Source organism: Crinia signifera, chromosome 5 (genome assembly GCF_055691185.1).
Source record: "Crinia signifera chromosome 5, ASM5569118v1, whole genome shotgun sequence".
In the NCBI taxonomy this organism is placed as follows: Eukaryota; Metazoa; Chordata; class Amphibia; order Anura; family Myobatrachidae; genus Crinia; species Crinia signifera.
The window spans coordinates 222,195,321-222,220,166 of NC_139221.1; the positions used below are offsets into that span (position 1 = coordinate 222,195,321).

General features: G+C 42.2%; 1 protein-coding gene across 1 annotated transcript in view; it reads right to left on the reverse strand.

Annotated features, from left to right (window-relative positions):
• The window catches only part of ULK4 (unc-51 like kinase 4), a 704,158-nt gene that overhangs the window by 350,272 nt on the left and 329,040 nt on the right, over nt 1-24,846 (reverse strand). Inside the window, exon 30 of the mRNA XM_083188569.1 lies at nt 15,126-15,218. Coding sequence (XP_083044695.1) covers nt 15,126-15,218 — 93 coding nt within the window. The remainder of the gene's footprint in view (nt 1-15,125; nt 15,219-24,846) is intronic.

A 24,846-nucleotide genomic window follows, 5' to 3' on the forward strand; every position in this document is an offset into this window, starting at 1 on the left:
AAGGGAAGGAGTGATTTTTGGATTTTGCAGCTCAGATTCTGGTGGAATTTTGGTGGGTGCTATGTCGCATTAGCAAGACCCCCCAAGCACCAATACAGTGGAACCCCCCCACAAGTCACCCCATTTTGCAAAGTACACCCCTCAGGGAATTCATCTAGGGGTATAGTGTACATTTCAAACCCCCAGGGGTTTCACCAATTTTGATACAAGTGGGCAGTGAAAATGAAAAATTACATTTTTTTACACAAAAATGCAGTTCTGGCTCAAAATTTTTCATTTTCAGAAGGTATGAAGGAGAAAAAGCACCCCAAAATCTGTGCCCCAATTTCTCCCGAGGACGGCAATGCCTCACATGTGACCAAAAAATACCAGTTGGGTGCATGGCAGGACTCAGAAGGGAAGGAGTGATTTTTGGATTTTGCAGCTCAGATTCTGGTGGAATTTTGGTGGGTGCTATGTCGCATTAGCAAGACCCCCCAAGCACCAATACAGTGGAACCCCCCCACAAGTCACCCCATTTTGCAAAGTACACCCCTCAGGGAATTCATCTAGGGGTATAGTGTACATTTCAAACCCCCAGGGGTTTCACCAATTTTGATACAAGTGGGCAGTGAAAATGAAAAATTACATTTTTTTACACAAAAATGCAGTTCTGGCTCAAAATTTTTCATTTTCAGAAGGTATGAAGGAGAAAAAGCACCCCAAAATCTGTGCCCCAATTTCTCCCGAGGACGGCAATGCCTCACATGTGACCAAAAAATACCAGTTGGGTGCATGGCAGGACTCAGAAGGGAAGGAGTGATTTTTGGATTTTGCAGCTCAGATTCTGGTGGAATTTTGGTGGGTGCTATGTCGCATTAGCAAGACCCCCCAAGCACCAATACAGTGGAACCCCCCCACAAGTCACCCCATTTTGCAAAGTACACCCCTCAGGGAATTCATCTAGGGGTATAGTGTACATTTCAAACCCCCAGGGGTTTCACCAATTTTGATACAAGTGGGCAGTGAAAATGAAAAATTACATTTTTTTACACAAAAATGCAGTTCTGGCTCAAAATTTTTCATTTTCAGAAGGTATGAAGGAGAAAAAGCACCCCAAAATCTGTGCCCCAATTTCTCCCGAGTACGGCAATGCCTCACATGTGACCAAAAAATACCAGTTGGGTGCATGGCAGGACTCAGAAGGGAAGGAGTGATTTTTGGATTTTGCAGCTCAGATTCTGGTGGAATTTTGGTGGGTGCTATGTCGCATTAGCAAGACCCCCCAAGCACCAATACAGTGGAACCCCCCCACAAGTCACCCCATTTTGCAAAGTACACCCCTCAGGGAATTCATCTAGGGGTATAGTGTACATTTCAAACCCCCAGGGGTTTCACCAATTTTGATACAAGTGGGCAGTGAAAATGAAAAATTACATTTTTTTACACAAAAATGCAGTTCTGGCTCAAAATTTTTCATTTTCAGAAGGTATGAAGGAGAAAAAGCACCCCAAAATCTGTGCCCCAATTTCTCCCGAGTACGGCAATGCCTCACATGTGACCAAAAAATACCAGTTGGGCGCATGGCAGGACTCAGAAGGGAAGGAGTGATTTTTGGATTTGGCAGCACAGATTTTGGTGGAATGAATGGTGGGTGCTATGTTGCATTACCAATACAGTGGAACCCCCCCACAAGTCACCCCATTTTGCAAACTACACCCCTCAGGGAATTCATCTAGGGGTATAGTGTACATTTCAAACCCCCAGGGGTTTCACCAATTTTGGTACAACTGGGCTGTGAAAATGAAAAATTACATTTTTTTTACACAAAAATGCAGTTCTGGCTCAAAATTTTTCATTTTCACAAGGAATGAAGGAGACAAAGCACCCCAAAGTCTGTGCCCCAATTTCTCCCGAGTACGGCAATGCCTCACATGTGACCAAAAAATACCAGTTGGGCGCATGGCAGGACTCAGAAGGGAAGGAGTGATTTTTGGATTTGGCAGCACAGATTTTGGTGGAATGAATGGTGGGTGCTATGTTGCATTACCAATACAGTGGAACCCCCCCACAAGTCACCCCATTTTGCAAACTACACCCCTCAGGGAATTCATCTAGGGGTATAGTGTACATTTCAAACCCCCAGGGGTTTCACCAATTTTGGTACAACTGGGCTGTGAAAATGAAAAATTACATTTTTTTACACAAAAATGTACTTCTGGCTCAAAATTTTTCATTTTCACAAGGAATGAAGGAGACAAAGCACCCCAAAATCTGTGCCCCCATTTCTCCAGAGTACGGCAATGCCTCACATGTGACCAAAAAATACCAGTTGGGTGCATGGCAGGACTCAGAAGGGAAGGAGTGATTTTTGGATTTTGCAGCTCAGATTCTGGTGGAATGAATGGTGGGTGCTATGTGGCATTAGCAAGACCCCCGATGCACGGTGAAATGATGAACCTAATAATCCATCGATGTGTGGTATATTTTGAAACACTCCTTTATACATAGGCCGGGTTTGTCGGGGCAAGTTTCACAGTGGAAAATAGTTTCCTTTCTTATTCCCTTTTTATAGCAAACTTTGCACCTTTTTTGTGTCCTGCCCTTTCTTGCAGTGGAGGGGATTTCGTTGGGAAAATGCTGCCCTGGTACAATACGGGGCCCAGTACTAGAAGTACTGGGGCCCTCTGCCTGCTGGTTCCCAAATATTAGGCCCTTTATGACTTCCTCTTGAAAGTGCATAAATGTCCCCCTCTGGCCGGTAGAACGGAATAGCACGTAAGCGTTATACAGTGCCATCTGGATGATATACACGGCCAGCTTCTTGTACCAGATATTTGTTTTCCGCAGGGCACTGTACGGCTTCAGTACCTGATCTGAAAGATCCACTCCGCCCATGTACTTATTGTAATCTAGGATACAATTTGGTTTTGAGGTGTGGGTACTGGTACCTCGTACAGGGATGGAGGTGGTACTGTCTCCATGAATTGTTGTCAGTATAAGGACATCCCTCTTGTCCTTATATTTGACCAACAACATATTTTCGGTGCATATTCCCCTGCTTTCACCCCTTCTCATTACTTGGGCAATGTGCGTTTTGGGGAGGCCTCTTTGGTTCTTGCGCACAGTACCGCAAGCTGCTGTACCTCTTGAACCAAGGGCCTTAAACAGGGGGATGCTGGTGTAAAAGTTATCCACATAGAGGTGATAACCCTTATCCAGGAAGGGGTGCATTAAATCCCAGACAATTTTGCCACTAACACCTACGAGGGAGGGGGGGCATTCTGGCGGTTCAATTCTTGAATCCTTCCCTTCATATACCCTAAACTTGTGGGTGTACCCTGTGGTGCTTTCACACAGCTTATACATTTTTATGCCATACCTTGCCCTCTTACTGGGAAGGTACTGGCGGAATTTAACCCTTCCTTTAAAATGTATAAGGGACTCGTCAATACAAATAAATTTTTCAGGGATGTATAGCTCTGCAAATTTGGCACTGAAATGATCAATGACCGGCCTGACTTTGAATAGCCGGTCAAAGGTGGGATCATCTCTGGGTGGGCACTGTGCATTATCGGTGTAATGTATAAATTTATGGATTGCCTCAAAACGAGTCCGAGTCATGGCCATACGGTAAAATGGGGTGCTGTACAGAACATCTGTACTCCAATATTGCCTAATTTGTGGCTTTTTTACTATGCCCATATGAAACACCAGACCCCAAAACGTCATCATCTCTACTGCATCTACAGGGGTCCACCTAGCAAATGATGACGTGGGGTTTTGAGCAATAAACTGCTGGGCATATAAATTAGTTTGGTCCACCATTAAATTTATAAAATCATCAGAGAAAAATAATTTGAAAAAGTCAATTTCTCTGAGACCTGTGGAATCAAATTGGATTCCTGGCATGGCCAAAAACTCAGGAACCTGGGGCTCAAAATTGTCTGGTGGTGGGGTCCATACGAGATCAATTATTGGGGGGGGGGTCTCAGCTGCTCTACGGGGGCGTCTTTGAGGGGGTCCCTCATCACCAGAGGAGGAAGAGGAGCTTAAGACGAATCCTTCAAATTCCCCGCTTGCCTCACTGGCTGTGTCAGAATCAGAGGCAAGCATGGCATATGCCTCCTCCACTGAATACATTCTTCTGGATGACTGGGATGACATTTGGGAGGACATTTGGGAGGACATTTGGGATGCCATTTTTATTTTTGTGTTACTGGTAGTGAAATGTTTCAACACGTGTATAGTGTAGGGGGGGGGTACAAACTTTATTTCAACCCGGGGGGTATGTAGTGTGTTGTGTGTATGTAGTGCAGAACAAAAAAAATACTTTATACAAAAAAAAAAAAATGAAGGGGTTAAAAAAAAAAAAATTGAAGGGGTTAAAAAAAAAAAAAATGAAGGGGTTAAAAAAAAAAAAAAAAAGGTCCTGCACCAAAAATTGAGCACAGATGTTGGTCAGTAACGTCTGTCACTGAACAGCGCTCAAAGGCAACAGGAATTTGATCAAAAAAAAAAAAAAATAGATCAACCCTGTGCCGAAAAAGCTGATCAGTGATGTACGTCACTGATCAGCGCACAGTGGCCACAGGACACCCACAAAATCACAGTGTGTGTAAAAAAAAAATTAAAAAAAGACCACACAGCACCCACAAAAAAAAAAAAAAGGTGATCAGTGATGCGACACTGATTACCAGTGAGGGGCAGCAGGTGCACAACCTTTGGTGCAACTGGCAGCAACTGACAGGTATATATAAAAAAAAAAACCTCTGCACCCCCAAAAAGTTGCTGATCACCTCAGATATAGTGATCAGCACAAAAGGCGGGGGTAGCAGACACAAAATATACACTCTCTATCACTCTCTGTCACTATCTCTCTCTATCTCTCACTATCTATCACTATCTATCACTATCTATCACACTGCAGCAGCAGCACTGACAGTTATATGTATAAAAAAAAAACTGCACCCCCAAAAAGGGGGGGTAGCAGACACAAAATATACACTCTCTGTCACTATCTCTCTCTATCTCTCTATCTCTCACTATCTATCACTATCTATCACTATGACACTGCAGCAGCAGCACTGACAGTTATATATATATAAAAAAAAAACCTGCACCCCCAAAAAAGGGGGGTAGCAGACACAAATCTCTCTATCTCTCACTATCTATTACTATCTATCACTATCTCTCACTATCTATCACTATCTATCACTATGACACTGCAGCAGCAGCGACAGTTATTTATATATAAAAAACCCCTGCACCCCCAAAAAGGGGGGGTAGCAGACACAAAATATAGCTCTCTCTGTCACTATCTCTCTATCTCTCTCTATCTCTCTCTCTCTATCTCTCTATCTCTCTATCACACTGCAGCAGCAGCAGGAAGTCTCAGGAAGTCAGATCCAGGAAGCGTCCAGCACGCTACAAGCAGTGAGCAGGTGATCAGGTAAGGTATTTGCAAGGATCAGGTAAGTATTAGCAAGGATCAGGTCGGTATTCACGGCAGACAGGCACGGTGACCGTTCTGCACGCTATTCCAGACCGGAATGGCGTCTGCAGCGCAGTCACCGTTAGTTTAAATGTCGCGCCTTGGCTGTGATTGGTCCGTGGGTCCCACGGACCAATCACAGCCTTGGGGGCAGGTGGGGTGAGGGTGGGGTGAGGTGTCATCGTCACCGATGACCCCCTCATGCCCCCTGACGCCCGGCGGTGATTGACACCTGTGTTACCAAGCGTCTGATTCGCTGGTAACACAGGAAAACGCTGTGAATGGCTGTTCACACTGAACAGCCAATCACAGCGATCGCCGACGGGGGGGCGACATCGCAGCCCCCCCTGGGCATGCAGGGACATGTCTGCTGTCAGGGACAGCAGACATCGTCCCTCTGTCACTGCGTCTCGAGACGCAGTGACAGTTTAAAGTCATGACGTATATATACGTCATGTGTCGGGAAGTACTTCCCGGCCATGACGTATATATACGTCAAATGTCGTGAAGGGGTTAATGTGCTATTTAAAAAACAGACCTTGCAATTTTAAATTAGGAAAGAGAGAGATAAGATGATTAAGAAGGTGTATATTTTAGAGTGATTAATGAGGCTGCTGTCCAAGTTCCTTTAAGGAACATATTTGTTTTCGAAGAACGTGCCAAACGGATATTTCTTTCTTATCGAACTTGAGCAGTAATTTGTTAGTACTCATTACTTAAAATCACACTTTGCTACATTTACTCATACAGGAGAGGACATGTCTGAAACTTTAAAGGATATAAAAAAAAAACTATCAAAACAAGCTATTAAAAGGTTTTACTATACAGTGGAATGAACAACTTATTAAGACTCAATAGATAGAATTGTCACTGCCCCAAACATGGGTAATATGCAATTTCCCCCTATCAATGGGAACAAAGGTGATTGCTAAAATCAGACACAAAGAAGCAAAAATCAGCTTAAATATATATAATAAATGGCTGTATTATGCTATGAAGTACTACTTTATTCAGTATATATGTATACTGAATTAAAGTCATTAAAGTTTACAGTACCCTTAGCTTATATCCATACTTGCCAAATCTCCTTGATTGTCTGGGAGACTCCCTGAAATAGCAGCAATCTCCCAGACAATGTGAAAAGTCTGGCAATCTCACTGACCGCACCTTTCCCCATTACATGATCAGAAACATATACTTTGAAATGTGATAATTTGTATTTATTAGGCACAATGGGGCATATATTAAGCTTTAACAAGAGATAAATCCAAGGGTGATAAGGAGAGATAAACATCCAGCCAATCACCTGCTAACTGCCATGTTACAGCCTGTGTTTGAAAAAAGTTAGTAAGGAGCTGAGTGGCTGGACATTTATCTCTCCTTATCACCCTTGCATTTATATCTTGTTAAGGCTAAATATATCTGCTCCAATGATCCCTATGACCATTTTTAAATAAGGTTTCATGTGGCCACTTGTAAGGATCCACTTATAAAACACAATACACAAACAAGCACTGAAAAATATCAGTGCCTTTTCATCAACAAGTAAATCTTACTAGTTGCTTTGGGGCTCATTTATATTTGGATTAACCCTTTGAGTGCCAGCATCTCTGTGAGAGATGTTCAAAATATCCACAAAAAATGCCAGCATTGAGGGCATGGCCTGGAGTAACTAGAAGCAAGATGTGTCTGTCGACTTTTCCACCTAAAATCCTGTTCAACTCATTCTTTCAAACAGCACTACCACCTCCAGCCAGATTACGGAGATTGGGTTCTTTCTCCTACCCCTTTTGTGGCATCCCGGCTGAGATTCCCCTCCTGCACCTGTCCTCCTGTGACCCAGCTTTCTTACTGGCGTGGTGCTGCAGGCTGCGACAGCTGCAGCCGAACACTGTGCAGAACAGGTGGTACCTCTACTCAACTTCCTGGGGTCCTTTTCTGTACCTGGTTGTGGTGCTTCCGACTGGTCCCTCCTGGCTGTCTCCTTGGCCTCTGGCTGGAGTGTCCCAGCATCTGGTGTGCCCATGGCTATTTTGGGTCCACCAGCTTTGGGGTCTCTGTACAGAGATTTCCTGGTGCTGCGTGTTGGAATGCTCCTCTCAGATCTCCTGCTGCTTCTGGATTGGTGTTTGCGCTCTTTACAGTTTAGTCACGGCCGTCTGCCCCTCCTATGACTTTGGCAGTGTACTAGTCACCGAAATTTTGTTGTTGATCAACTCTGTATTGGTTGGTTTGATTCCTCCTACTGTGCTGTAGTTTATTCAGTGATCCTACCTTACACTATGGGTACTTTTCTGCAGTGAATCATCCATGCCTCAACTGAGAGACTCCTTTATAAATGTGGTGAATTACACTTGGATTCCCTTTCCCACTCTCATAATGAACCATATGATGCAGGTATTGCAACTATTGTGCATACCTGTTATAAACCTCTACCTCCCTCTACTCCTGCTAATTCGCTTTCCATCTCATGTACCCCTGAGGAATATGCTAAAGGTGTGGAGGGCTTTGTACCTTTCTGCAACTCTTGCAGTTATACAATTGACTGCATTCAATCCCTCCTTTACTTCTGCGAAAGAAGCCAAAGGGATAATGGTTGCCGATCCTATTTCCTGTAAACCTACAATATCTGCAAATCCTGAAGTTGTCTATTTGGATGCACTATCCTCCTCTTATACGCACAAGGAACGTGATGATGGCGATAAGGTCGTTATATCTATCAGCAGAAACCCTGCGCCTTCTATAAATCCTGAGATTATCTACAGTCTGAACTCGACCCTTCCATTGGCTCTGCCCAAGTTACAGAATTATTGTTACTTCACATCTGGATGCTGTGATGACACCACGGTCTCCCCAACTATCCTCCACATGCATATGTTAGATAGCTTGAAACTCCAGAATTAGTTTTATTGTTCACGCTAAAAGTTCTACTGTATACCCTGGAATGTGGTGGGACAGAAGTGGAATTATACTCATATTCTGTCGAAATGTTGAAATTTGGCCGGACAAATGCTCTCTGTCTTTATTGCTGAGGAAAGACCTCTCCAACCATGTTTAATCCCCCCCCCCCCCCCCCCCATTTTTTCTTTTTTTGTTACTTGACTATTCATGTATAATAAAATGTCTTGTTTCTACTTAGATTGTGCTTCTAAATATTTTATATGAAGACCTGCTACACCTGTTTCTTGTGTGAGAGCCAGGCTCAGCCTAGTTAGTAGTCATTCATTTATTGCCCTGCTTTATTTTATGTTATATTATCGTCTTTGGGTGTGGGGGGGCGGTTAAGTTATAATAGTTAGAAGGGAATGGGGTTAGGGATCCTGGTATGCCTAAATTGTGGGCTAGGTTATTCATGGTGGGTGGTATTGGGAAAGTTTGTGTTGGTTACTGTTGTGCTCCCGATGAATGATAGTTTTATATTTACCATTATATTATTGCAATTTCTAATATTTCTATACTATTTTGTATAAATGAGGTTGTAATGTGTCTAAGCATGTCCCACTACGTTGAAATTGTGCTCCTTTTCCATTCCTGATATTTCTAAGTACCTGAATTGTGCCTTCGGGTGATGGGGATATCCTAAACCTAAAACGTGATGTCTATATCTGCTTTGTTCATGCAAAATATCCTTCTTATATTTATGCCTCACTATAGTTTTTATTTCTTGTGTATATTGTGTCTGCTCCATGCTTCTGTTGTAGCATTACTATTATTGTTTTAGGGTGTTTTTTTTCTTTAAAAAACTAATAAAAACAACTCAATAAAAAAAAAATGCCAGCGTCGCTCACATTTTTTATATAAATTCAAATAAAATGTGTGTAAAAAAAGTTTATATTTCCTATATAAGGTAAACATAACAGGGTATTATGATTAATAAAAATGTTTGCATGGCAATTTTTAAACCTATTTGGACAATTTTTGGAGGCACTCAAAGGGCTAAAGTAGTTTTTATGGAACACTTCTCAGATGCAGTGCCACAAACAGAATCTTGTGGAACTGGGCACAAGATTCTGAGGGCCAACCGACCATCAGGAATCTCAGAAAAAAACGGATTCACTGTGGGTGGCGAAAAATGTCATTGAATACTGCCCAATATGGGCAACATCACCTTTTTTTATTTTTTAGAAGCTTTAGTACATTTTAGCCCCTAGTATCTAGAACCAAGATGTGTACATCACACTTGCCTACTATTCTGCAAATGATGGAAGACTAACATTTTTTTTCCCAGGTAGTTCCCCAGCTCCACATCCAGATCTCCCACTTCCAGCCCGTTTTTTAGTAAAGCAGACAGGATGAGAAGATTTGAAAGAAAATCGCATCATTAAGCATGCTTCTCCACATGGACCTGTGACCCAGGGCATTTGGGGCAGGCCTACCAGCATGTCCTTGACCCCTGATGATGCAAGCAGTGTCTCCGCTCCGGGCTTCTCCAGGAAAGGAGAGACTAAAGGTATTCAACAATGATGCATATACATTTTTGTTCTATATATTTTTTTTTCATGCGGGGTACAGGTTTTTTTAAAAGTAGCCAACAAAGCTAACTAAAGGTGCCCACACACTAGAAAGATTTTTGAGCCGATTGGCCGATTTCCGATAAATCGGCCGATATATCGTCCGATGTTTGCCGATAATCGGTCGAAAATCGTCCGATATCGGTCCGATGCGCGCTCCCGTGGATCTTTAGCTGAATCTTCTGATCTTACGTGCTGCACGAAATGAAGAATCGAGCAGCGACACGCGCGTTGACCGTGTCCACCTAGTGACTGCACCCCATTGTCCTCCTTTATGATTTGTCATTGAACATTGTTTTGTCACAACAGTGTGCGCAGCCCTCCGGCACTGTCCAGTGGGCGGTGAAGGCACATGGTTCATTGTTAAACTGTGCCTCCCCTCCCCCCATTCCACCTATGTCCAGATACAAATGGTGAATACTAACCTAGTTCTGCTGATTATGGACAGTTACACCCGCCGTCAGACCGAAGGCGTTACTCCGCTGGTGCCAGGACATCCACACCAGCTGATTACCCTCCAGACAGTTATATCATCACCTAACACTACCTATTACCCAAACAGAGAGATCACTAGCATTTAACCCCTCTGATGCTAATTCATTCTATGTGCACCATGAATATGCTACAAATTTGGGTCTCTTGATTTATCTATAACTCAGTCAGTTGGAAGGTCAGCTGGGTGGCACCTGTGAATTGAAAAGGTGATATATTCACCACACCAGCTGATTAACCTCCAGACAGTTATAATGCCATCTAGCACACATGTAATACTGCCTCTAAAAAATCGGCAGACCTAGACCTATCAGATCACTATATCTCCCCACTATAACCATATTTAAAACAACTAGTGTTGGAGTAGCCTAGCAATTAGAGGATTAGTACTCATAATTGTAACTTAAAGGCTACTCAGATATAACACTATCACATGGGTAGAATTCACTGATCTGTTCAGGTCTGCAGACAACTCCCTATATAGTAAGACGCACTGCTGTGACAAACAAAAACCACAGGATACTGTGACATTGGGGTCTCACTACGTGAGGAATCTTTTCCTCAATTTTAAAACTTTTGTGTTAATTGTCTATTTTGTATGTCTTTGGTTTTATATGTCGCTTTTTAAGTAAATAATTGAATAAAAATTATATTTTATATAAAATACCTCCTTACGGTGCACCACAATAACGACAAGCCTAGTCTTTCCTTCTCCCCTTGATGTATTCAAATTTCTTGTCAAAAGGTAGCACACCCCGCCAATATCACTGATTTAAGTGTAATAAATACTGGGGGCCTCTTCTGATATTTATATTATCAGTACCTAGTGCGACGAGCCCAACTTTGTCTTTTTGTGCTGCACAAAGATCAGAAGATTTAACAAAAGATCCATAGGAACGCACACGGGATCTTAAGAAAAATCTTTAGGAAAGATGTGCGCTTGCCTGAAATCTTTTGTCCAGGACGGACAAAAGATTTCAAGGCTAATTTATGCGCACATCCTATGATCGCAGATCTTTCTAGTGTGTGGGCACCTTAAGGGTCAGTTGGCAGCAAAGCAAGAAAAGCAAGATTGCATCTGGGACAAATCATGGGGGTTATTCCTGCCTGATAACAAAGCTGTGAATTTGCAGGCTGGCCAAATATTGAAGTACTGAGTATCCGTAAGGTTCATGGTGGGTTGGACCCTGGAGAATGTACCTGCTGCACATAAAATCTATGAGATGGGACCCATCAGAGGCACATTGCAGCCTCTGATGGGTCCCATCTCTTAGATTTATTTAGCAGCCGCAATGTCATTGCAGGGTCATTGCTGGCACACATCTATGTGCAGGTACAGGTGGAGGGGCTGACAGGGGTGAGCAGCGGGATGGGCTTTGTGACACCTGCGACTTAGCGTTTCCCGGCACCCACTTCTCACCAGTTGTTGTTTTTTTTAAACTTCTGTCCCCCACAGTTCCCCGGGAGTCTTTACAGGCTGCAAGGAAATGGAGAGACATTTTGACAGAGAAATAAAGATAATGAAAAGATAATGTAAAGGTGCATACATACTGAGCATTTTTGGTCAGTAGGAGACAGTGGAAAGTGGTTCACTCGGTCGGTAAAACAGGCAGACAGATGGTGGCGGCCGGTGATGATGCAGGATCATGCATCAGTGCTTATCGCCCATGCATACAGGCCAAAAGTGAGCTAAATTGAGCACACAATTACCTAGTGCGTATGGGCCTTTAGAACTAGATGGCCTTTAGAACTAGACCTAAAAATCATGGATGGAGACAATGGACTGAATTACTTCATCTAAATTCTGTAAAATCCTGCCCCACTTCACCCTACACTATTGCCAAGCATTTGCTAACCTTACTAGCAGGCTGCTCCTGAGTCCTACTCAAGGGCTCATTCGCTACTGGCTCCTCCTCTGCTCACACACCAGAAATGTATATATTACTGGCAGCACTGGGCACCAATGTAAATTATAAGCCATAATATACACATTGCTGACACACACCAGCAATCTATATATTACCGGCACCACCAGCCAGCAATACATATTGTTACATATTGTTACATATATATATATGTTACCGCCGCCACTGGCCACCAATGTATATTTTATTTAGTTACCACCCATCCAGGACGACTCCATGCAGTCTAGTAATTAAACCCAAGAAGAAAATTGACAGTTGGTACATGGCGCAATGTTCCCTGAAGCTACACACAAAGATCCCTGAAGCTACACACTTACTTCAGAATACAGAATTTTAGATCAAAGAATGGGATATGCAAACCAGTGGTGCAAAACAGGGTACTTAGAGTCTTTTTGTATCCGGGCTCCTCTCTCTGATGGGATGGCAGGATGATGTTCGTTCTCAGATGGGTGAGGATTGCCAAATCATGGTGTTAGCGTTTGAAAAAATAAAACTGGTAGTAATTAAACCCGGTGTCCGGACGGGTGGTGTTCCCGGACTATAGAATGTCCGGGTAACAGGCAGAGACCATCACCGACACCAACATTAGTTACTCTCTGCGGGCGCTGATGTATAGTATATTCACGGTGAGTATCTACAAAACAATGTGCGTGCGTGCGTGCGTGCTGCTGGGAGAAATAGCCATCCAGACAGGCAGGTATGCAGCTATTTTGCTTCCAGCTGTGCAACACTTTTGGAAGGCTGTCTAACTGCCACTCTTGCCACACTCTCCGCTCTTAAACTACCCTGTGGCAACAAGCACTTCCTTCCCCCATGGCATCGAGTATGAAGGCTCTGGCATCTAGCATAAAGGCCCTGGCATGTAACCTCATTGAGCAAGAAACCCCAAGCAATTAATATGTAGGTAAACGGCACTTATGTGGCATAATATGTAATAGTGTGTGTGGTATAATATGTAATGGGCATCACAGTGTGTGACATAATGTGTAATGGCCATTACGATGAATGGCATAATGTGTAATGGGCATTACAGTGTACAAAACATTATAGCCGTAGCCAATACATTGCTGACACAGGTGAATGGATTTTTCCCTACATGCACGGCTGCATTTAAAATCGTAGCCGTGCACAGCGTCGTTTACCTGATCCCTGGGCTCCAAATATATGCAGCCCAGCGATCACTTCTGAATCAGGCCCCAAGAACAGAAATACACTGAATAAAATGGCCCCCTGCTTCCACCCCTGGGATTCAAATCCCACCCATTATGTAAATAGCCTTATAATGAAAGATTTTTAGCAAGTCTGAAAAGTGTGTATGGGCCTTAACACAGTAATGTGGCAGCTTCTCATAAAAACTAAACTCTTTACTAATGAATATTGTCCCTTTCATGAGAATCTACTTACTGCACCAAGATTGAATGGTACCCTGTGATTCACTGACCTACAGTAGAGTAGACTGAATCTACACAAACAAATTTTGTTTTGAAAAACTCCACATTATCGATAGCTTCAAAATGTCACATAGAGCATAATGTAGCCCATTTGGCCAAATTAAGGGAGGCCAATCCCAGGCCATTTTTTTCAATTGGAAAAAATTTAAATTCCAGGATTCCGGGGATTGGCCTCCTGCCACAAAGAAGTTCTTAAAAGCAGTCCTACGGTGAGGAGATGTGGAGGAGGAGAGGGTGGAGATAGAAGCCAAAGGTGGGTGAAAGAAGCGGCACAGAGTTTGGGGAACACAACGTGGAAAGAGATCAAGAACGGCGGAGAGAGAGCGGGTGAGGAAGGCTGGTGCGTGGCTGCACAGCGTGACTTCCAAGATCATGCTGTGCAGCCACACAACATGTTTTCCGGGCAGAACCTGAGGCAAGCGCTGCTGGTGCTGAGCTCTGCCCAGCAGTAAGGAATGAAAAGTGAATTTAAATCCTGTAATCCTGGGATTGCAGGATCCAATCCCATGTCAAAATTGGCCTAAATCCTGGGATCCTGCCGATCCCTGGATTGGCATCCCGAGTTACTATCAACCAGTCAGCATCATGTGCATGGTCCTTTATGCCTTATTATACCATAAAACATCTAACTACAGCCACATCAGTTGCTATATAAAGGGTTAACAGTCCCAGCTCGACAAAGTCCCAGGTTGACAGTCCCCGAATGGTCAACACTAACAATTATGGCATAGAGAAAAAGTCAACACAACAAAAAGATTGACATGGGAATGGTCGACACATGAAAATGTCAACATAAGGGTTTTTTTTGTGTCAATTTGTAGATTTAGCACATGGATTCCAAACATGAACTTTAAGCAAGGTGCCACTACCACTACACTTTATTGTTCATGTGAATAGTAAAGTATGAAAAAGTTCATGAAGTGAAATAAAAAATAAAAAAAACTCATGTCAACCATCGTCATGTCGACCTTATAATGTCAACCTATTCACAAAAACAAAACAAATAAAACAAATAAGTGCCTTTTCAATCTGGCTGCATATGTAGTTAGTGCATTGCAATGCTCTGTACTTTCTTAGATGAAGCAGACCGGAGTTTAACCTGTGGCTTTACTTGTAAGAATGTATTTGCCCAGTGACTACTAGTGATGTCACTATAAAAAGAGTATGTATAGCATCTTGTCTGCTTGTGGACATTACGTAATGTCAACATTTATCATGTAAAAAAGAAAAATATTTTCAAAATTAAATCTTTACTTTATCTATGAATGCTTACCTGATAAATGGAGGACTGTATTCAGTCAAAGGCACCAGCAATTTTAAAGCATACACAGGCAGAGGGTCGGGCTCCGCAAGGATTTGTTCATATCTAGAAGAGAGTAAGATGCAGTAAGTTGTGTGAAGGATTTATAAGGATCAAGCAGCATTTATTTAGAAATTTATTTAGTATACAATCACATTTGTGTATATTTGTAAACTGCGCTACAAACTAAACTTATATTTTCTTAATTATGTCATCAATGATTTATTGTTTACATTCTTTATACAATATATGGAAAAAGGAGAACTAAAAAGTGGGGCACTACTTATTTATTAATTAATGTTAGGAGAGTATTGTATTATTATATATGATTATTGTATTATTATAATCTAAAGGTGCCCATACACTGAGCCGATTTTGGTGAAATCGGCTCAATTTGATGTCCCCTCAGGTTCGATGCACGGTCCCGTGCACATCAGACCCGAGCAGGTGGTTGGACCTGTTGGCCATCCGACCACCCAACCTGGGACCTCCTTCCTGTGCAGTGGGGGGTGGGCTGTGGGGTCAAGCCTGCTGGTGGTGGTGGCGGCATGGGGGGGGCAGCGGGGTCCGTCCAAGCGGCTCCAGCGTATGGGAGGCTGCTAGAGCTTGTAGCTGCATTTTGCTACGCAGCGGGATGCGGCTGCTGAATATTTTGAAATGACTGGCCGGCCGTTAATTGGCTTGGACTCAGCCAATCAACGGCCGGGCCAGTATCCCGCCGCCCAGCAAAATGCCACTACAAGCTACAGCAGCCACCCCCACCAGCTGGCCGAAACTCTCTGCCCTCCCCCCACCACTGCAGCAGCTCCCGGGAGAACTACATGCAATAAATCGCATGCGATTTATTGCATGCAAAAATGGCATATTAAGTGCCAGGTCACATGTGAGCCTCCCGGGGAGCTGCCGGGGGGCTCTGGGCAAACTGGTCCGACTTGTCCTTAGGACAAATCGGGGCCAGTGTAAGTGGGCCTTTAGGGTCTCCTAACAATAATTAATTAATTTATAAATAAGTAGTGCCCCAGCAAAGAGTCTTCTTTTCATCTCTTTCTATATGTTCATTTTCTGAATCCGGGAGCACCGCCTAATCAATTTAAAACCACTGAAAACATTTTTTATATTTTTAGTTAAACAACAAATGTGTTACCTTATTGGTTACAACACTTTCAACCAACTCATATCTTTTCCCTTGCTATTTTTATACAATGACAGCATACTCTGCTGTGCTTCACAAATGGAAACAAAACACAGTAATAATATAAGCTCTGCTCAAAAGTTTACAATCAATAGAGAAATAAAAGATACATCATATAGTGTTACATACAGTAATGTTACATGCACATTCAGATTACAAATGAAAGAGTGCTTAGTGTGGCTGTATGATTTAGTTCGGAAATAATGGTAGTAGAATGATTGGCATATTTGCTTACTCTCCCAGAAAGGAAGGGAGGCTTCTGAAAAAATCAGGTGACCATTCTGACTCCTCAGACGAGTTGCCAAGTCACCTGGCCAGATGCAGCCCCATGCAGCTGCCCATAACCCTCAAGCGACTACAGTAAGGAGAGAGTGATGATACAATTCACGTTGAATCGCATCATTGTGACCCTGTCCCTGACTCATCCCACCTTACAATGCTTGTAATCTCAGCATTGAGTGGCAGGGGTGATTTTAAGCTGGCTGCCTCCACCCAGAAGGAGCAGCCACAATATGAGCAAGTATGGTGATCAGTGAATTCTATGTTTACATACTGTAAGGAATAATTAAAATTTGCACAAAGTTTGGAAGACTCACAAATTCTGTCCCATTACCCAGTTAAGTAGACTGGCTTTATAACATTTATTTATTTACAGTTTCTTATAGCGCAGCATATTTCTTTGCACTTTACAATTGGAAACAACAGTGATTAAACAAACTGGGTAGAAACAACCCGACAAAGAGGTAGGAGGGCCCTGCTCGCAAGTTTACAATCTATAGGACATGGTTCACTTCAGTCATGTCTGCATGGTCACACTTTTCATTTCATGATATCAACATTCACTGCATTGCGCCATTGATTGAAAAAGCATACTCATACATTTACCACTTGTGCATCCCACCTGGGGCTTGTATGGTGGCCAGGAGTGCCTTATCTATGTGTCTCTCTCCAGTCTTGAATGTTCTTATCATTTAACAGTTTACACAGGGCCCAGGCACATATCTCTACCCATCTGTGTACAGACCTCTGTCCCTCCTATTTTTCCTCTGGTCAGGAAGCGCTCTACTATCCTGGACACACTCTGGCTGCAAGGTTCTTCCTTCTACTGCTCCACAGTAGTGAGAGTCAGTGATGTCAATATGCTCTGGGAATCCCTTGACAGTGGGGGGATTGGGGTACAGTGTCTCCCGGTCCCCTACCTTAATCTCGCTCTGACACTTTTAGAAGTGTTCTTGAACAGGCTTGGATATTTTCTACCTGCCCCTCTCCCACAAATGTTGTATGCCCTTGCATACAGGTATATATATTGATGCCAATATTATCACCAAGGAAATCCAAAAGGCACTAATACCGGACTTTCCAATTACCCCCTGCCTATACACATTACCTAAAAAACACAAGGGTCTGTCCCCTCCGCCGGGACGACCGATTGTGTCGGCATGTGGATCCTTGTTGCAACCATCAGCAACTTACCTTGATGATGTTCTACAGCCTCTGATTAAAGTACAATCGACTTTCCTTCTGGACACTACTACATTCTTACAGATTCTTCACCAGCTCCCAAGATTGCCTGACAATTGCCATCTGGCCACCATTGATGTTGTAAATTTGTATACAACAATCCCACACTCATTAGGTCTTGTGGCCTTACGACGTTTTCTCAATTCTTACAGCGATTTTGACCCCATTAAAATTGTTTTTTTGGTTGAACTCATGGATTTAATTTTACATAACAACTTTTTCATCTATAACAATATTTTTTATTTACAGCTACGGGGCTGCGCAATGGGCAGTTCCGTAGCTCCGTCATATGCTAACATTTTTATGTTTTCTGCTGAATTTGACATTTTTTTTTTTTTTATCTGATTCTTCTGTTGCCGATCACTTTATTGTGTTTAAAAGATATATTGACGACCTGTTTGCCATCTGGCAAGGTGATATTGGTCTACTCCATCAGTTAATTTTAAAACACAATGACACAATTAATGCTATCAAGTTCACGTTTGAAACTTCTAGCACTGATGTCCATTTTTTGGACGTTAAAGTTTCCCTTGATGCAGGTAGTATATCTACCAGTGTGTACACAAAAACCACCGACCGTAACACTATGTTATCTCCAACCATTTGTCATCCCCGCAGCCTTGTGATGTCTTTACCGTATTCACAAATGTTGCGTTATTATCGCATTAACAGTGATCGTGCAAATTGTGAATTACAAATTGATACCCTTATAGAAAAATTTCAGCAACGCGGCTTTAATCGCCAAGATCTGCTGTCCTGTAAGGATAAGGTGTTACAATTGAATCGTCAATCATTACTTCAATCCAAACCCAAGGATAAAAGCATGTCTAAAGTCATGCCTTGGGTCAATCGCTACAATGTGGCTTCAGTCGACACAACATCCCTGGTTAAAGCTAATTGGCCTCTAATTAAGAGTGATTCGTCCTTGCCTCTTAGTGAGCATCGAGTGATGCCATGTTATTCTAAAGGCCGCAGTCTTAAGGACATTCTGGTTAAGACTAACGTGTCCTTTGATCCTGAACCCCTGATTACAACATGGTTAGGTGCCAATAAGAAAAAAGGCTGCTTCAGATGCGCCTGCACCACATGTCAATTTCTTTTAACCGGCGATTCTTTCAGTCACCCGCATACCGGCCAGTTGATTTAATTACGTCATAATTTTACCTGTAAATCCTCTTTTATTATTTATCAATTAATTTGCCCCTGTAGTTTGTCTTATATAGGCAAAACTATTAGGACATTTAAAGAGAGGATGACCATGCACAGGAGTACCATCCGCCTGGCCCTAGCTTCTGGGGTCAGTGAACACCCTAAAGCTAGACATTTTGTGGAGCATCATCATCCCTTACATAGTCTAAGATATAGGATGATTGATTGGGTGCCACCCAACATCCGTGGTGGCGACCGTGGCACTCAACTGTTACGTTGTGAAGCCCGGTGGATACACCGCCTTGGTACTATTGCGCCGAAAGGCCTTAATGAACAAATTTCTTTTGCTGTCTTCTGGTGATATTGTTCAGTTCTACTCCATAAAGCTTTTTATTATTACATTTTTATAGAGCATGACAACTTTATACGGTTATTATACCTTTAAATTGAGTTCAGCGTTACTGCTGCTATTTATCTGTATATTATAATGTTCATACCTGCTCCATGATTAATATGTAATGCTTTGGGAAGTGAGTCCGAGACTGCTTATAGATATTTACTATTAATAACTTTTTTCATTTTTTATTATGTCCATACTTTCTAGTCCCTTATCACCCTTTTGTTTATTTAGGTGATTTTTTTGTTTCCCCAGCACTGCAGTCTGCTTACAAGCCATCTCCATGGCAACCAGCTCTCCTGCACGCTGTTCACTAGCTGAACGCGTGATGTCATCATATTGCGCCCCATGTGGGCGGCTCTCCCATTCCCCGGCATCTTAGCCTCACTTCCCTGGTGTCAATGTGCTATAAAGGTATGTTCTATGTTTTATTCTTTTGTAACCTGACGACAATTTGAACAATAAATTGAAACGTTGCTGCTTTAAAATCAGCTGGCAATCTTTTTTGCTTCTCTACAATTGCCACGAGTGCCCCACCGCAAGTCTTCTACATTCGTTTTGTGCTGGCACCGGCGTAGCTGCATTTGTTACAAGGAGTGCCAAACCCCTGCCCCATATATATATATATATATATATATATATATATATATATATATATATATATATATATATATATATATAGATAGATAGATAGATAGCAATTTTCACATAATTATGTCCTGTATTATGGTTTAGTATACAGCAGGTAGTTAAAATTAAAGTGATCTGAAAGTAATATTTTTTCTTTTTAATAGTACTGTTTTGCTATAGTCTTTTATAGTGTTCTGCATCTCCTTTGCCAATTATTTTATAGTAATTGTGTTGCAATATCTACAAGGTCAGGAACTGAAAAAAATGCATTTGACATAGAAAATAAACCATTGTACTAAGACACAAAGTTCCAGGCATATTTCAAAGATTTATAAAAAGAATAAATATATGGGCTCGGTTATGCACGAGTAAACAAGCAGCGGGTTACAGTAATTCAAAGCAAAAGCAATTTCTATACCCTTCAGAATAAAGTACAATTTATTAAAACGGTGCAACCATAATACGGAGATTAGTAAATATTTTACATTAAGTTAAAAATGCTGAAAGGCTATACTCTCATATAGCAATATTTTTCTAATAAGTGAATGATATGTTTTCAAAGTGAATGGGTTTTACATGTACCTCAAAGCCCTCTTCCACTTGGAGAAATAGTTTTAAATAACTCTGATGGAAACATAAAACCCCATTCCCCACAAAATCACGTTCTATCCAATCAATGGTACATTTACTAATGTAGGTCAGCTCAGGCTCAGTCAGGGGCAGATAATAGGGGTTTTCAGGGGTTGCTTAAAATGACACAAATACATGCTTCCAGGAATTTTATGCATACTCTTAGCTGCCACACTGAAGGCTGTCAGACACCGGCTTGCCCCTTAAGCAGCGCTGCATATGTCTCAGCTAGCAGCACTACTGGCTCCTGGAATTAGTCTCAGTCATCGATTAGCAACAAGGACTTGACAACAACTATTAGCGGGGCAGAGGGATGTTTCCTGTTGCCAGGCAACCAGGGACGCTGGGTCTCTCTGCAATCTGGGTTGCCTGACTACCCTGGCTCTGGTACAGCAGCAGGGCACCTGTTCCCATTTTTAATTAATCACCTACAGTATCTGCTGTTTGGAGTTTTTGTGATTGGATGGACTTTCTTTTAAATTGGTTTCCGGCCAGAACCTCTCAGCCGGTTATAGTTTGTTCCTGCATACTGCTATCTTTCCGGTCCAAATTTGGAATATGGTAATTACTTCTGAATTCGCTGTCCATTAGTTCCTGGTCTTGGAATTATCCGCGTTGTCTGCCTAACCAGTAACATCTAAATAGCTGCACTGCATTCTCCTAGCTTATGTGACATCCAAATAGCTGTCCTGCCTTTTCCCAGCTCCTGCAACCCCTGAATAGCTGTCCTGCATTCTTCCAGCTCCTGAAATATCTAAATAGCTGGCCTGCATTCTCCCAGCTCCAACAAACCCCATCAGTTCAGCCCTGAATCCTGAAAAGCTGGCATGCATCCTTTCAGCTCCTGGCACATCATCAGGTCAGTCCGGAATCTTGATTAGTTGCTCTCATCTGTTCCTCCTGAGCAGCTGCTGCCAATCTCAGTTATCAGGTGACCCAGGCAGAGACTTGTGACCTGCATGTCCAGTGCTGTTAATCCCATATTCCCTTTCAGGGTTCTCTGTGAGAACCCCTTGTGTGTTAGACCCCGCGCCTCTGTCCTGGATTTAGCCAACCACCTGATATCTGTCCTTGGTACACCTGTACCCACACATTTGCCTAACACATACCTAATTTAAGTATCACATTGTTCTCTATTACTTTTTTCACTGTTTAAAAAAAATATATGTATAACAGCCATTTGACAAAATTTAAGAACCCCAAATACTTTTATTATTGCCACTAATGGACTTCAATACCGTTATCCAAAATGAGTTTGTCTTTTTGTGAGGTACATGCAAATTTCCCCATTTTCACCTGTGCATAAGACGTGAAAAAAAAAGCAAGAATTATTAGGTGAAACCCTTAACACCAATTTTGTTATCACTCGAAAATGTAACACTTTATTGCATCTAATTGAATTTACCCCTAAGGCTAGTACTTTTCCACGAGTTCTCATACAAACTTGAATCTATAAATGATCCATAAGGAATAATACGTGTTATGTGCTACCTAGTGGATGTAGCACACTGGTCTAGAAAAAAAGCTTGCTAAAAGTTAAGTTTGTGTTAAAATTAAACATGTACAGTACATGCTGTTCTGTTACTGTATAGAGTCCCTTCTTTGCTGTGATCTACCAAAGTTCCATGAAAGGTTGTTGGATAAATTCTGAGTTTGAAGGTACTCACCTTCCTTACTAATGTGTGTAGATGTTTTGATTTTTACATTACATACTGTATATGTATATAGGAGTATTTGTTTTGTGCATGCCTTCCCTAAGTGTCTTTTAAAGGTTAGTATTGTTTTTTAACCTAGAAACATCAGTTAGGCCAATTAATGACTACTAAGAAAAACATAACTCACTAACTCTCGCTGTCAAATACAAGAGAAGATATAGGGCAATATCTACTAAGCTGCTGTAAATTCCCACAACTAATGGATTATTCTGGGGCTATCCAATTAGCCAATATAACATGGAACTTTTCATAGATCATACTTCGGGCACCCAAAGCATGATCCCTAATAAGAAGCCTGTGGATCCACAATAACATCATGTGTATGGTCTGGGAAATTATTCAGAATCCCATATGTTATTACCCCAAAACAGGTATTTTTTTGCCCCCAAAAATAGAGCCCTATTTGGATAGCCCAATAATGACCATCAGTATCAGGAATCGCGGTGTTCAACCATGTCTGTGGCCGCGTCCCTTACCATTGCGCTGGTGCATCCTGTGGTGCAGGCCCGCACTTTGTGCTTCCTTCAGCTGTGATCCACAGCGCGATGTCCCCTGTGTCCCTCTGGTCCCTGTTCGGTGTCCCATGCTGCTGCTGCTCCAGTACTATTGCTGGTTAACCCACTACCTGACAGTTTGCCGACTGCTTACTTCATTACTTCATCCCAGTGGATCCAGCCATCACCAGCAGAGGTCACCGCTGACTCCCAGGCCAGCTACATCTTACTAGCTCCTAGGCCAACCTTCCATTGGCTCCCAGGCCAACTACTTCCTATTGGGAAAATGGGGTCTTGCAGTAGAATGCAAGAAAAGACTGATTTAGTCTTACCTGGGGCACACTTTAGTTTAATGTATGTTAAATTATTTTAGTTAAAACGTAACTTTTAATTTCTGTTCCTTAAAAGAAGGGGTGACATTTGTCACTTTGGTCTGCACCTTGTGATTGTGAGATGCAGGTCTTAACAATAGTTCAAAATATACAAACGTTACACACATATATCTGTCTTTTTCAGATGTGATTATATATATTCAAATATTTTCATCATTCATTAGACACAGAGGACATTTTTCTCCATTAGCGAAGATTATTTTTTAAATAAAAATATTAATATTTCAGACGTCCACAGGAAAGTTGCCTCTAGGGGTTTGTATTAATTTTAATATCCCTAGAGGCAACTTTCCTGTGGACGTCTGAAATATTAATATTTTTATTTAAAAAAGAATCTTCGCTAATGGAGAAAAATGTCATCTGTGTCTAATGAATGATGAAAATATTTGAATATATATAATCACATCTGAAAAAGACAGATATCTGTGTGTAACGTTTGTATATTTTGAACTATTGTTAAGACCTGCATCTTACAATCACAAGGTGCAGACCAGTGACAAACGTCACCCCTTCTTTTAAGGAACAGAAATTAAAAGTTACGTTTTAACTAAAATAATTTAACATACATTAAACTAAAGTGTGCCCCAGGTAAGACTAAATCAGTCTTTTCTTGCATTCTACTGCAAGACCCCATTTTCCTAGTTGAGTTCTCTGAAACTTGTTCTGGGAGCACCACCAACAGGTTATATCGCAGATCACGTTTGATGATAATCATGTTGGTTGATATCATTGAATATTGACATAAGATGTTATGCGGATTCATAAAAACCTTTTTCAACTACTTGCTATTGTCATAAGTCAGTGACTAACACCATCTGTGTCCTGATAGTCGACAATCACTACCACCACAGCAAAGTACTCATACTATTTACCCAGACCTTGCACATTTTCAAAAAAGAGATGTATACATTATAAGTTTTTTATTTTTATGGTATTGCAATTATTTTAGCGCTTTGTTTTTTATCCTTTTAATCACTACTGGCTCCTAGCCATCAACAACCATCACTGGCTCCTAAGCCGTTGACAATCATTTTGAGCTGCCAGGCTGTTGACATCCCTCTCTGGTTCCCAGGCCGTCAACAAGCATTTCCGGCTCCCAGGCCGTCGACATTTCTCTCTGGCTCCCAGACCATCAACAAGCATCTCCGGCTCCCAGGCCGTCGACGTCCCTCTCCTGCTCCCAGGCTGTCAACATCCCTCTCCGACTTCCAGCTGTGCTCCAGCGTTATAGCCACCTGTGACTTGCTGCCGCCAGTCAGTTTGTTCCAGAGGACCAGGGCAGGGGGGGCGTGACCTGCTTGTCGGGCGCAGCTAAGTCTAAAGCTCCTTGCGGGGCTCCCTGGTGAAAACCACTGGCGAGTTAGACTCTGCACCCCTGTTCCTGGTCTCCACTAACCCTCTGGTTCTAGCTGTTCCTTGTTCCCAGTGCATGTCATCAATATATCAAATAACCTTATTTCCTGTTTCCAGAGCCCTCCACTGGCCCAACCAGGTCACCGCCAGGAACACAGAAAATCCCAATACTGGCACATCACCACTTTTTTCAGGTGAAAAGTCATTGGGGCCAATTGGAT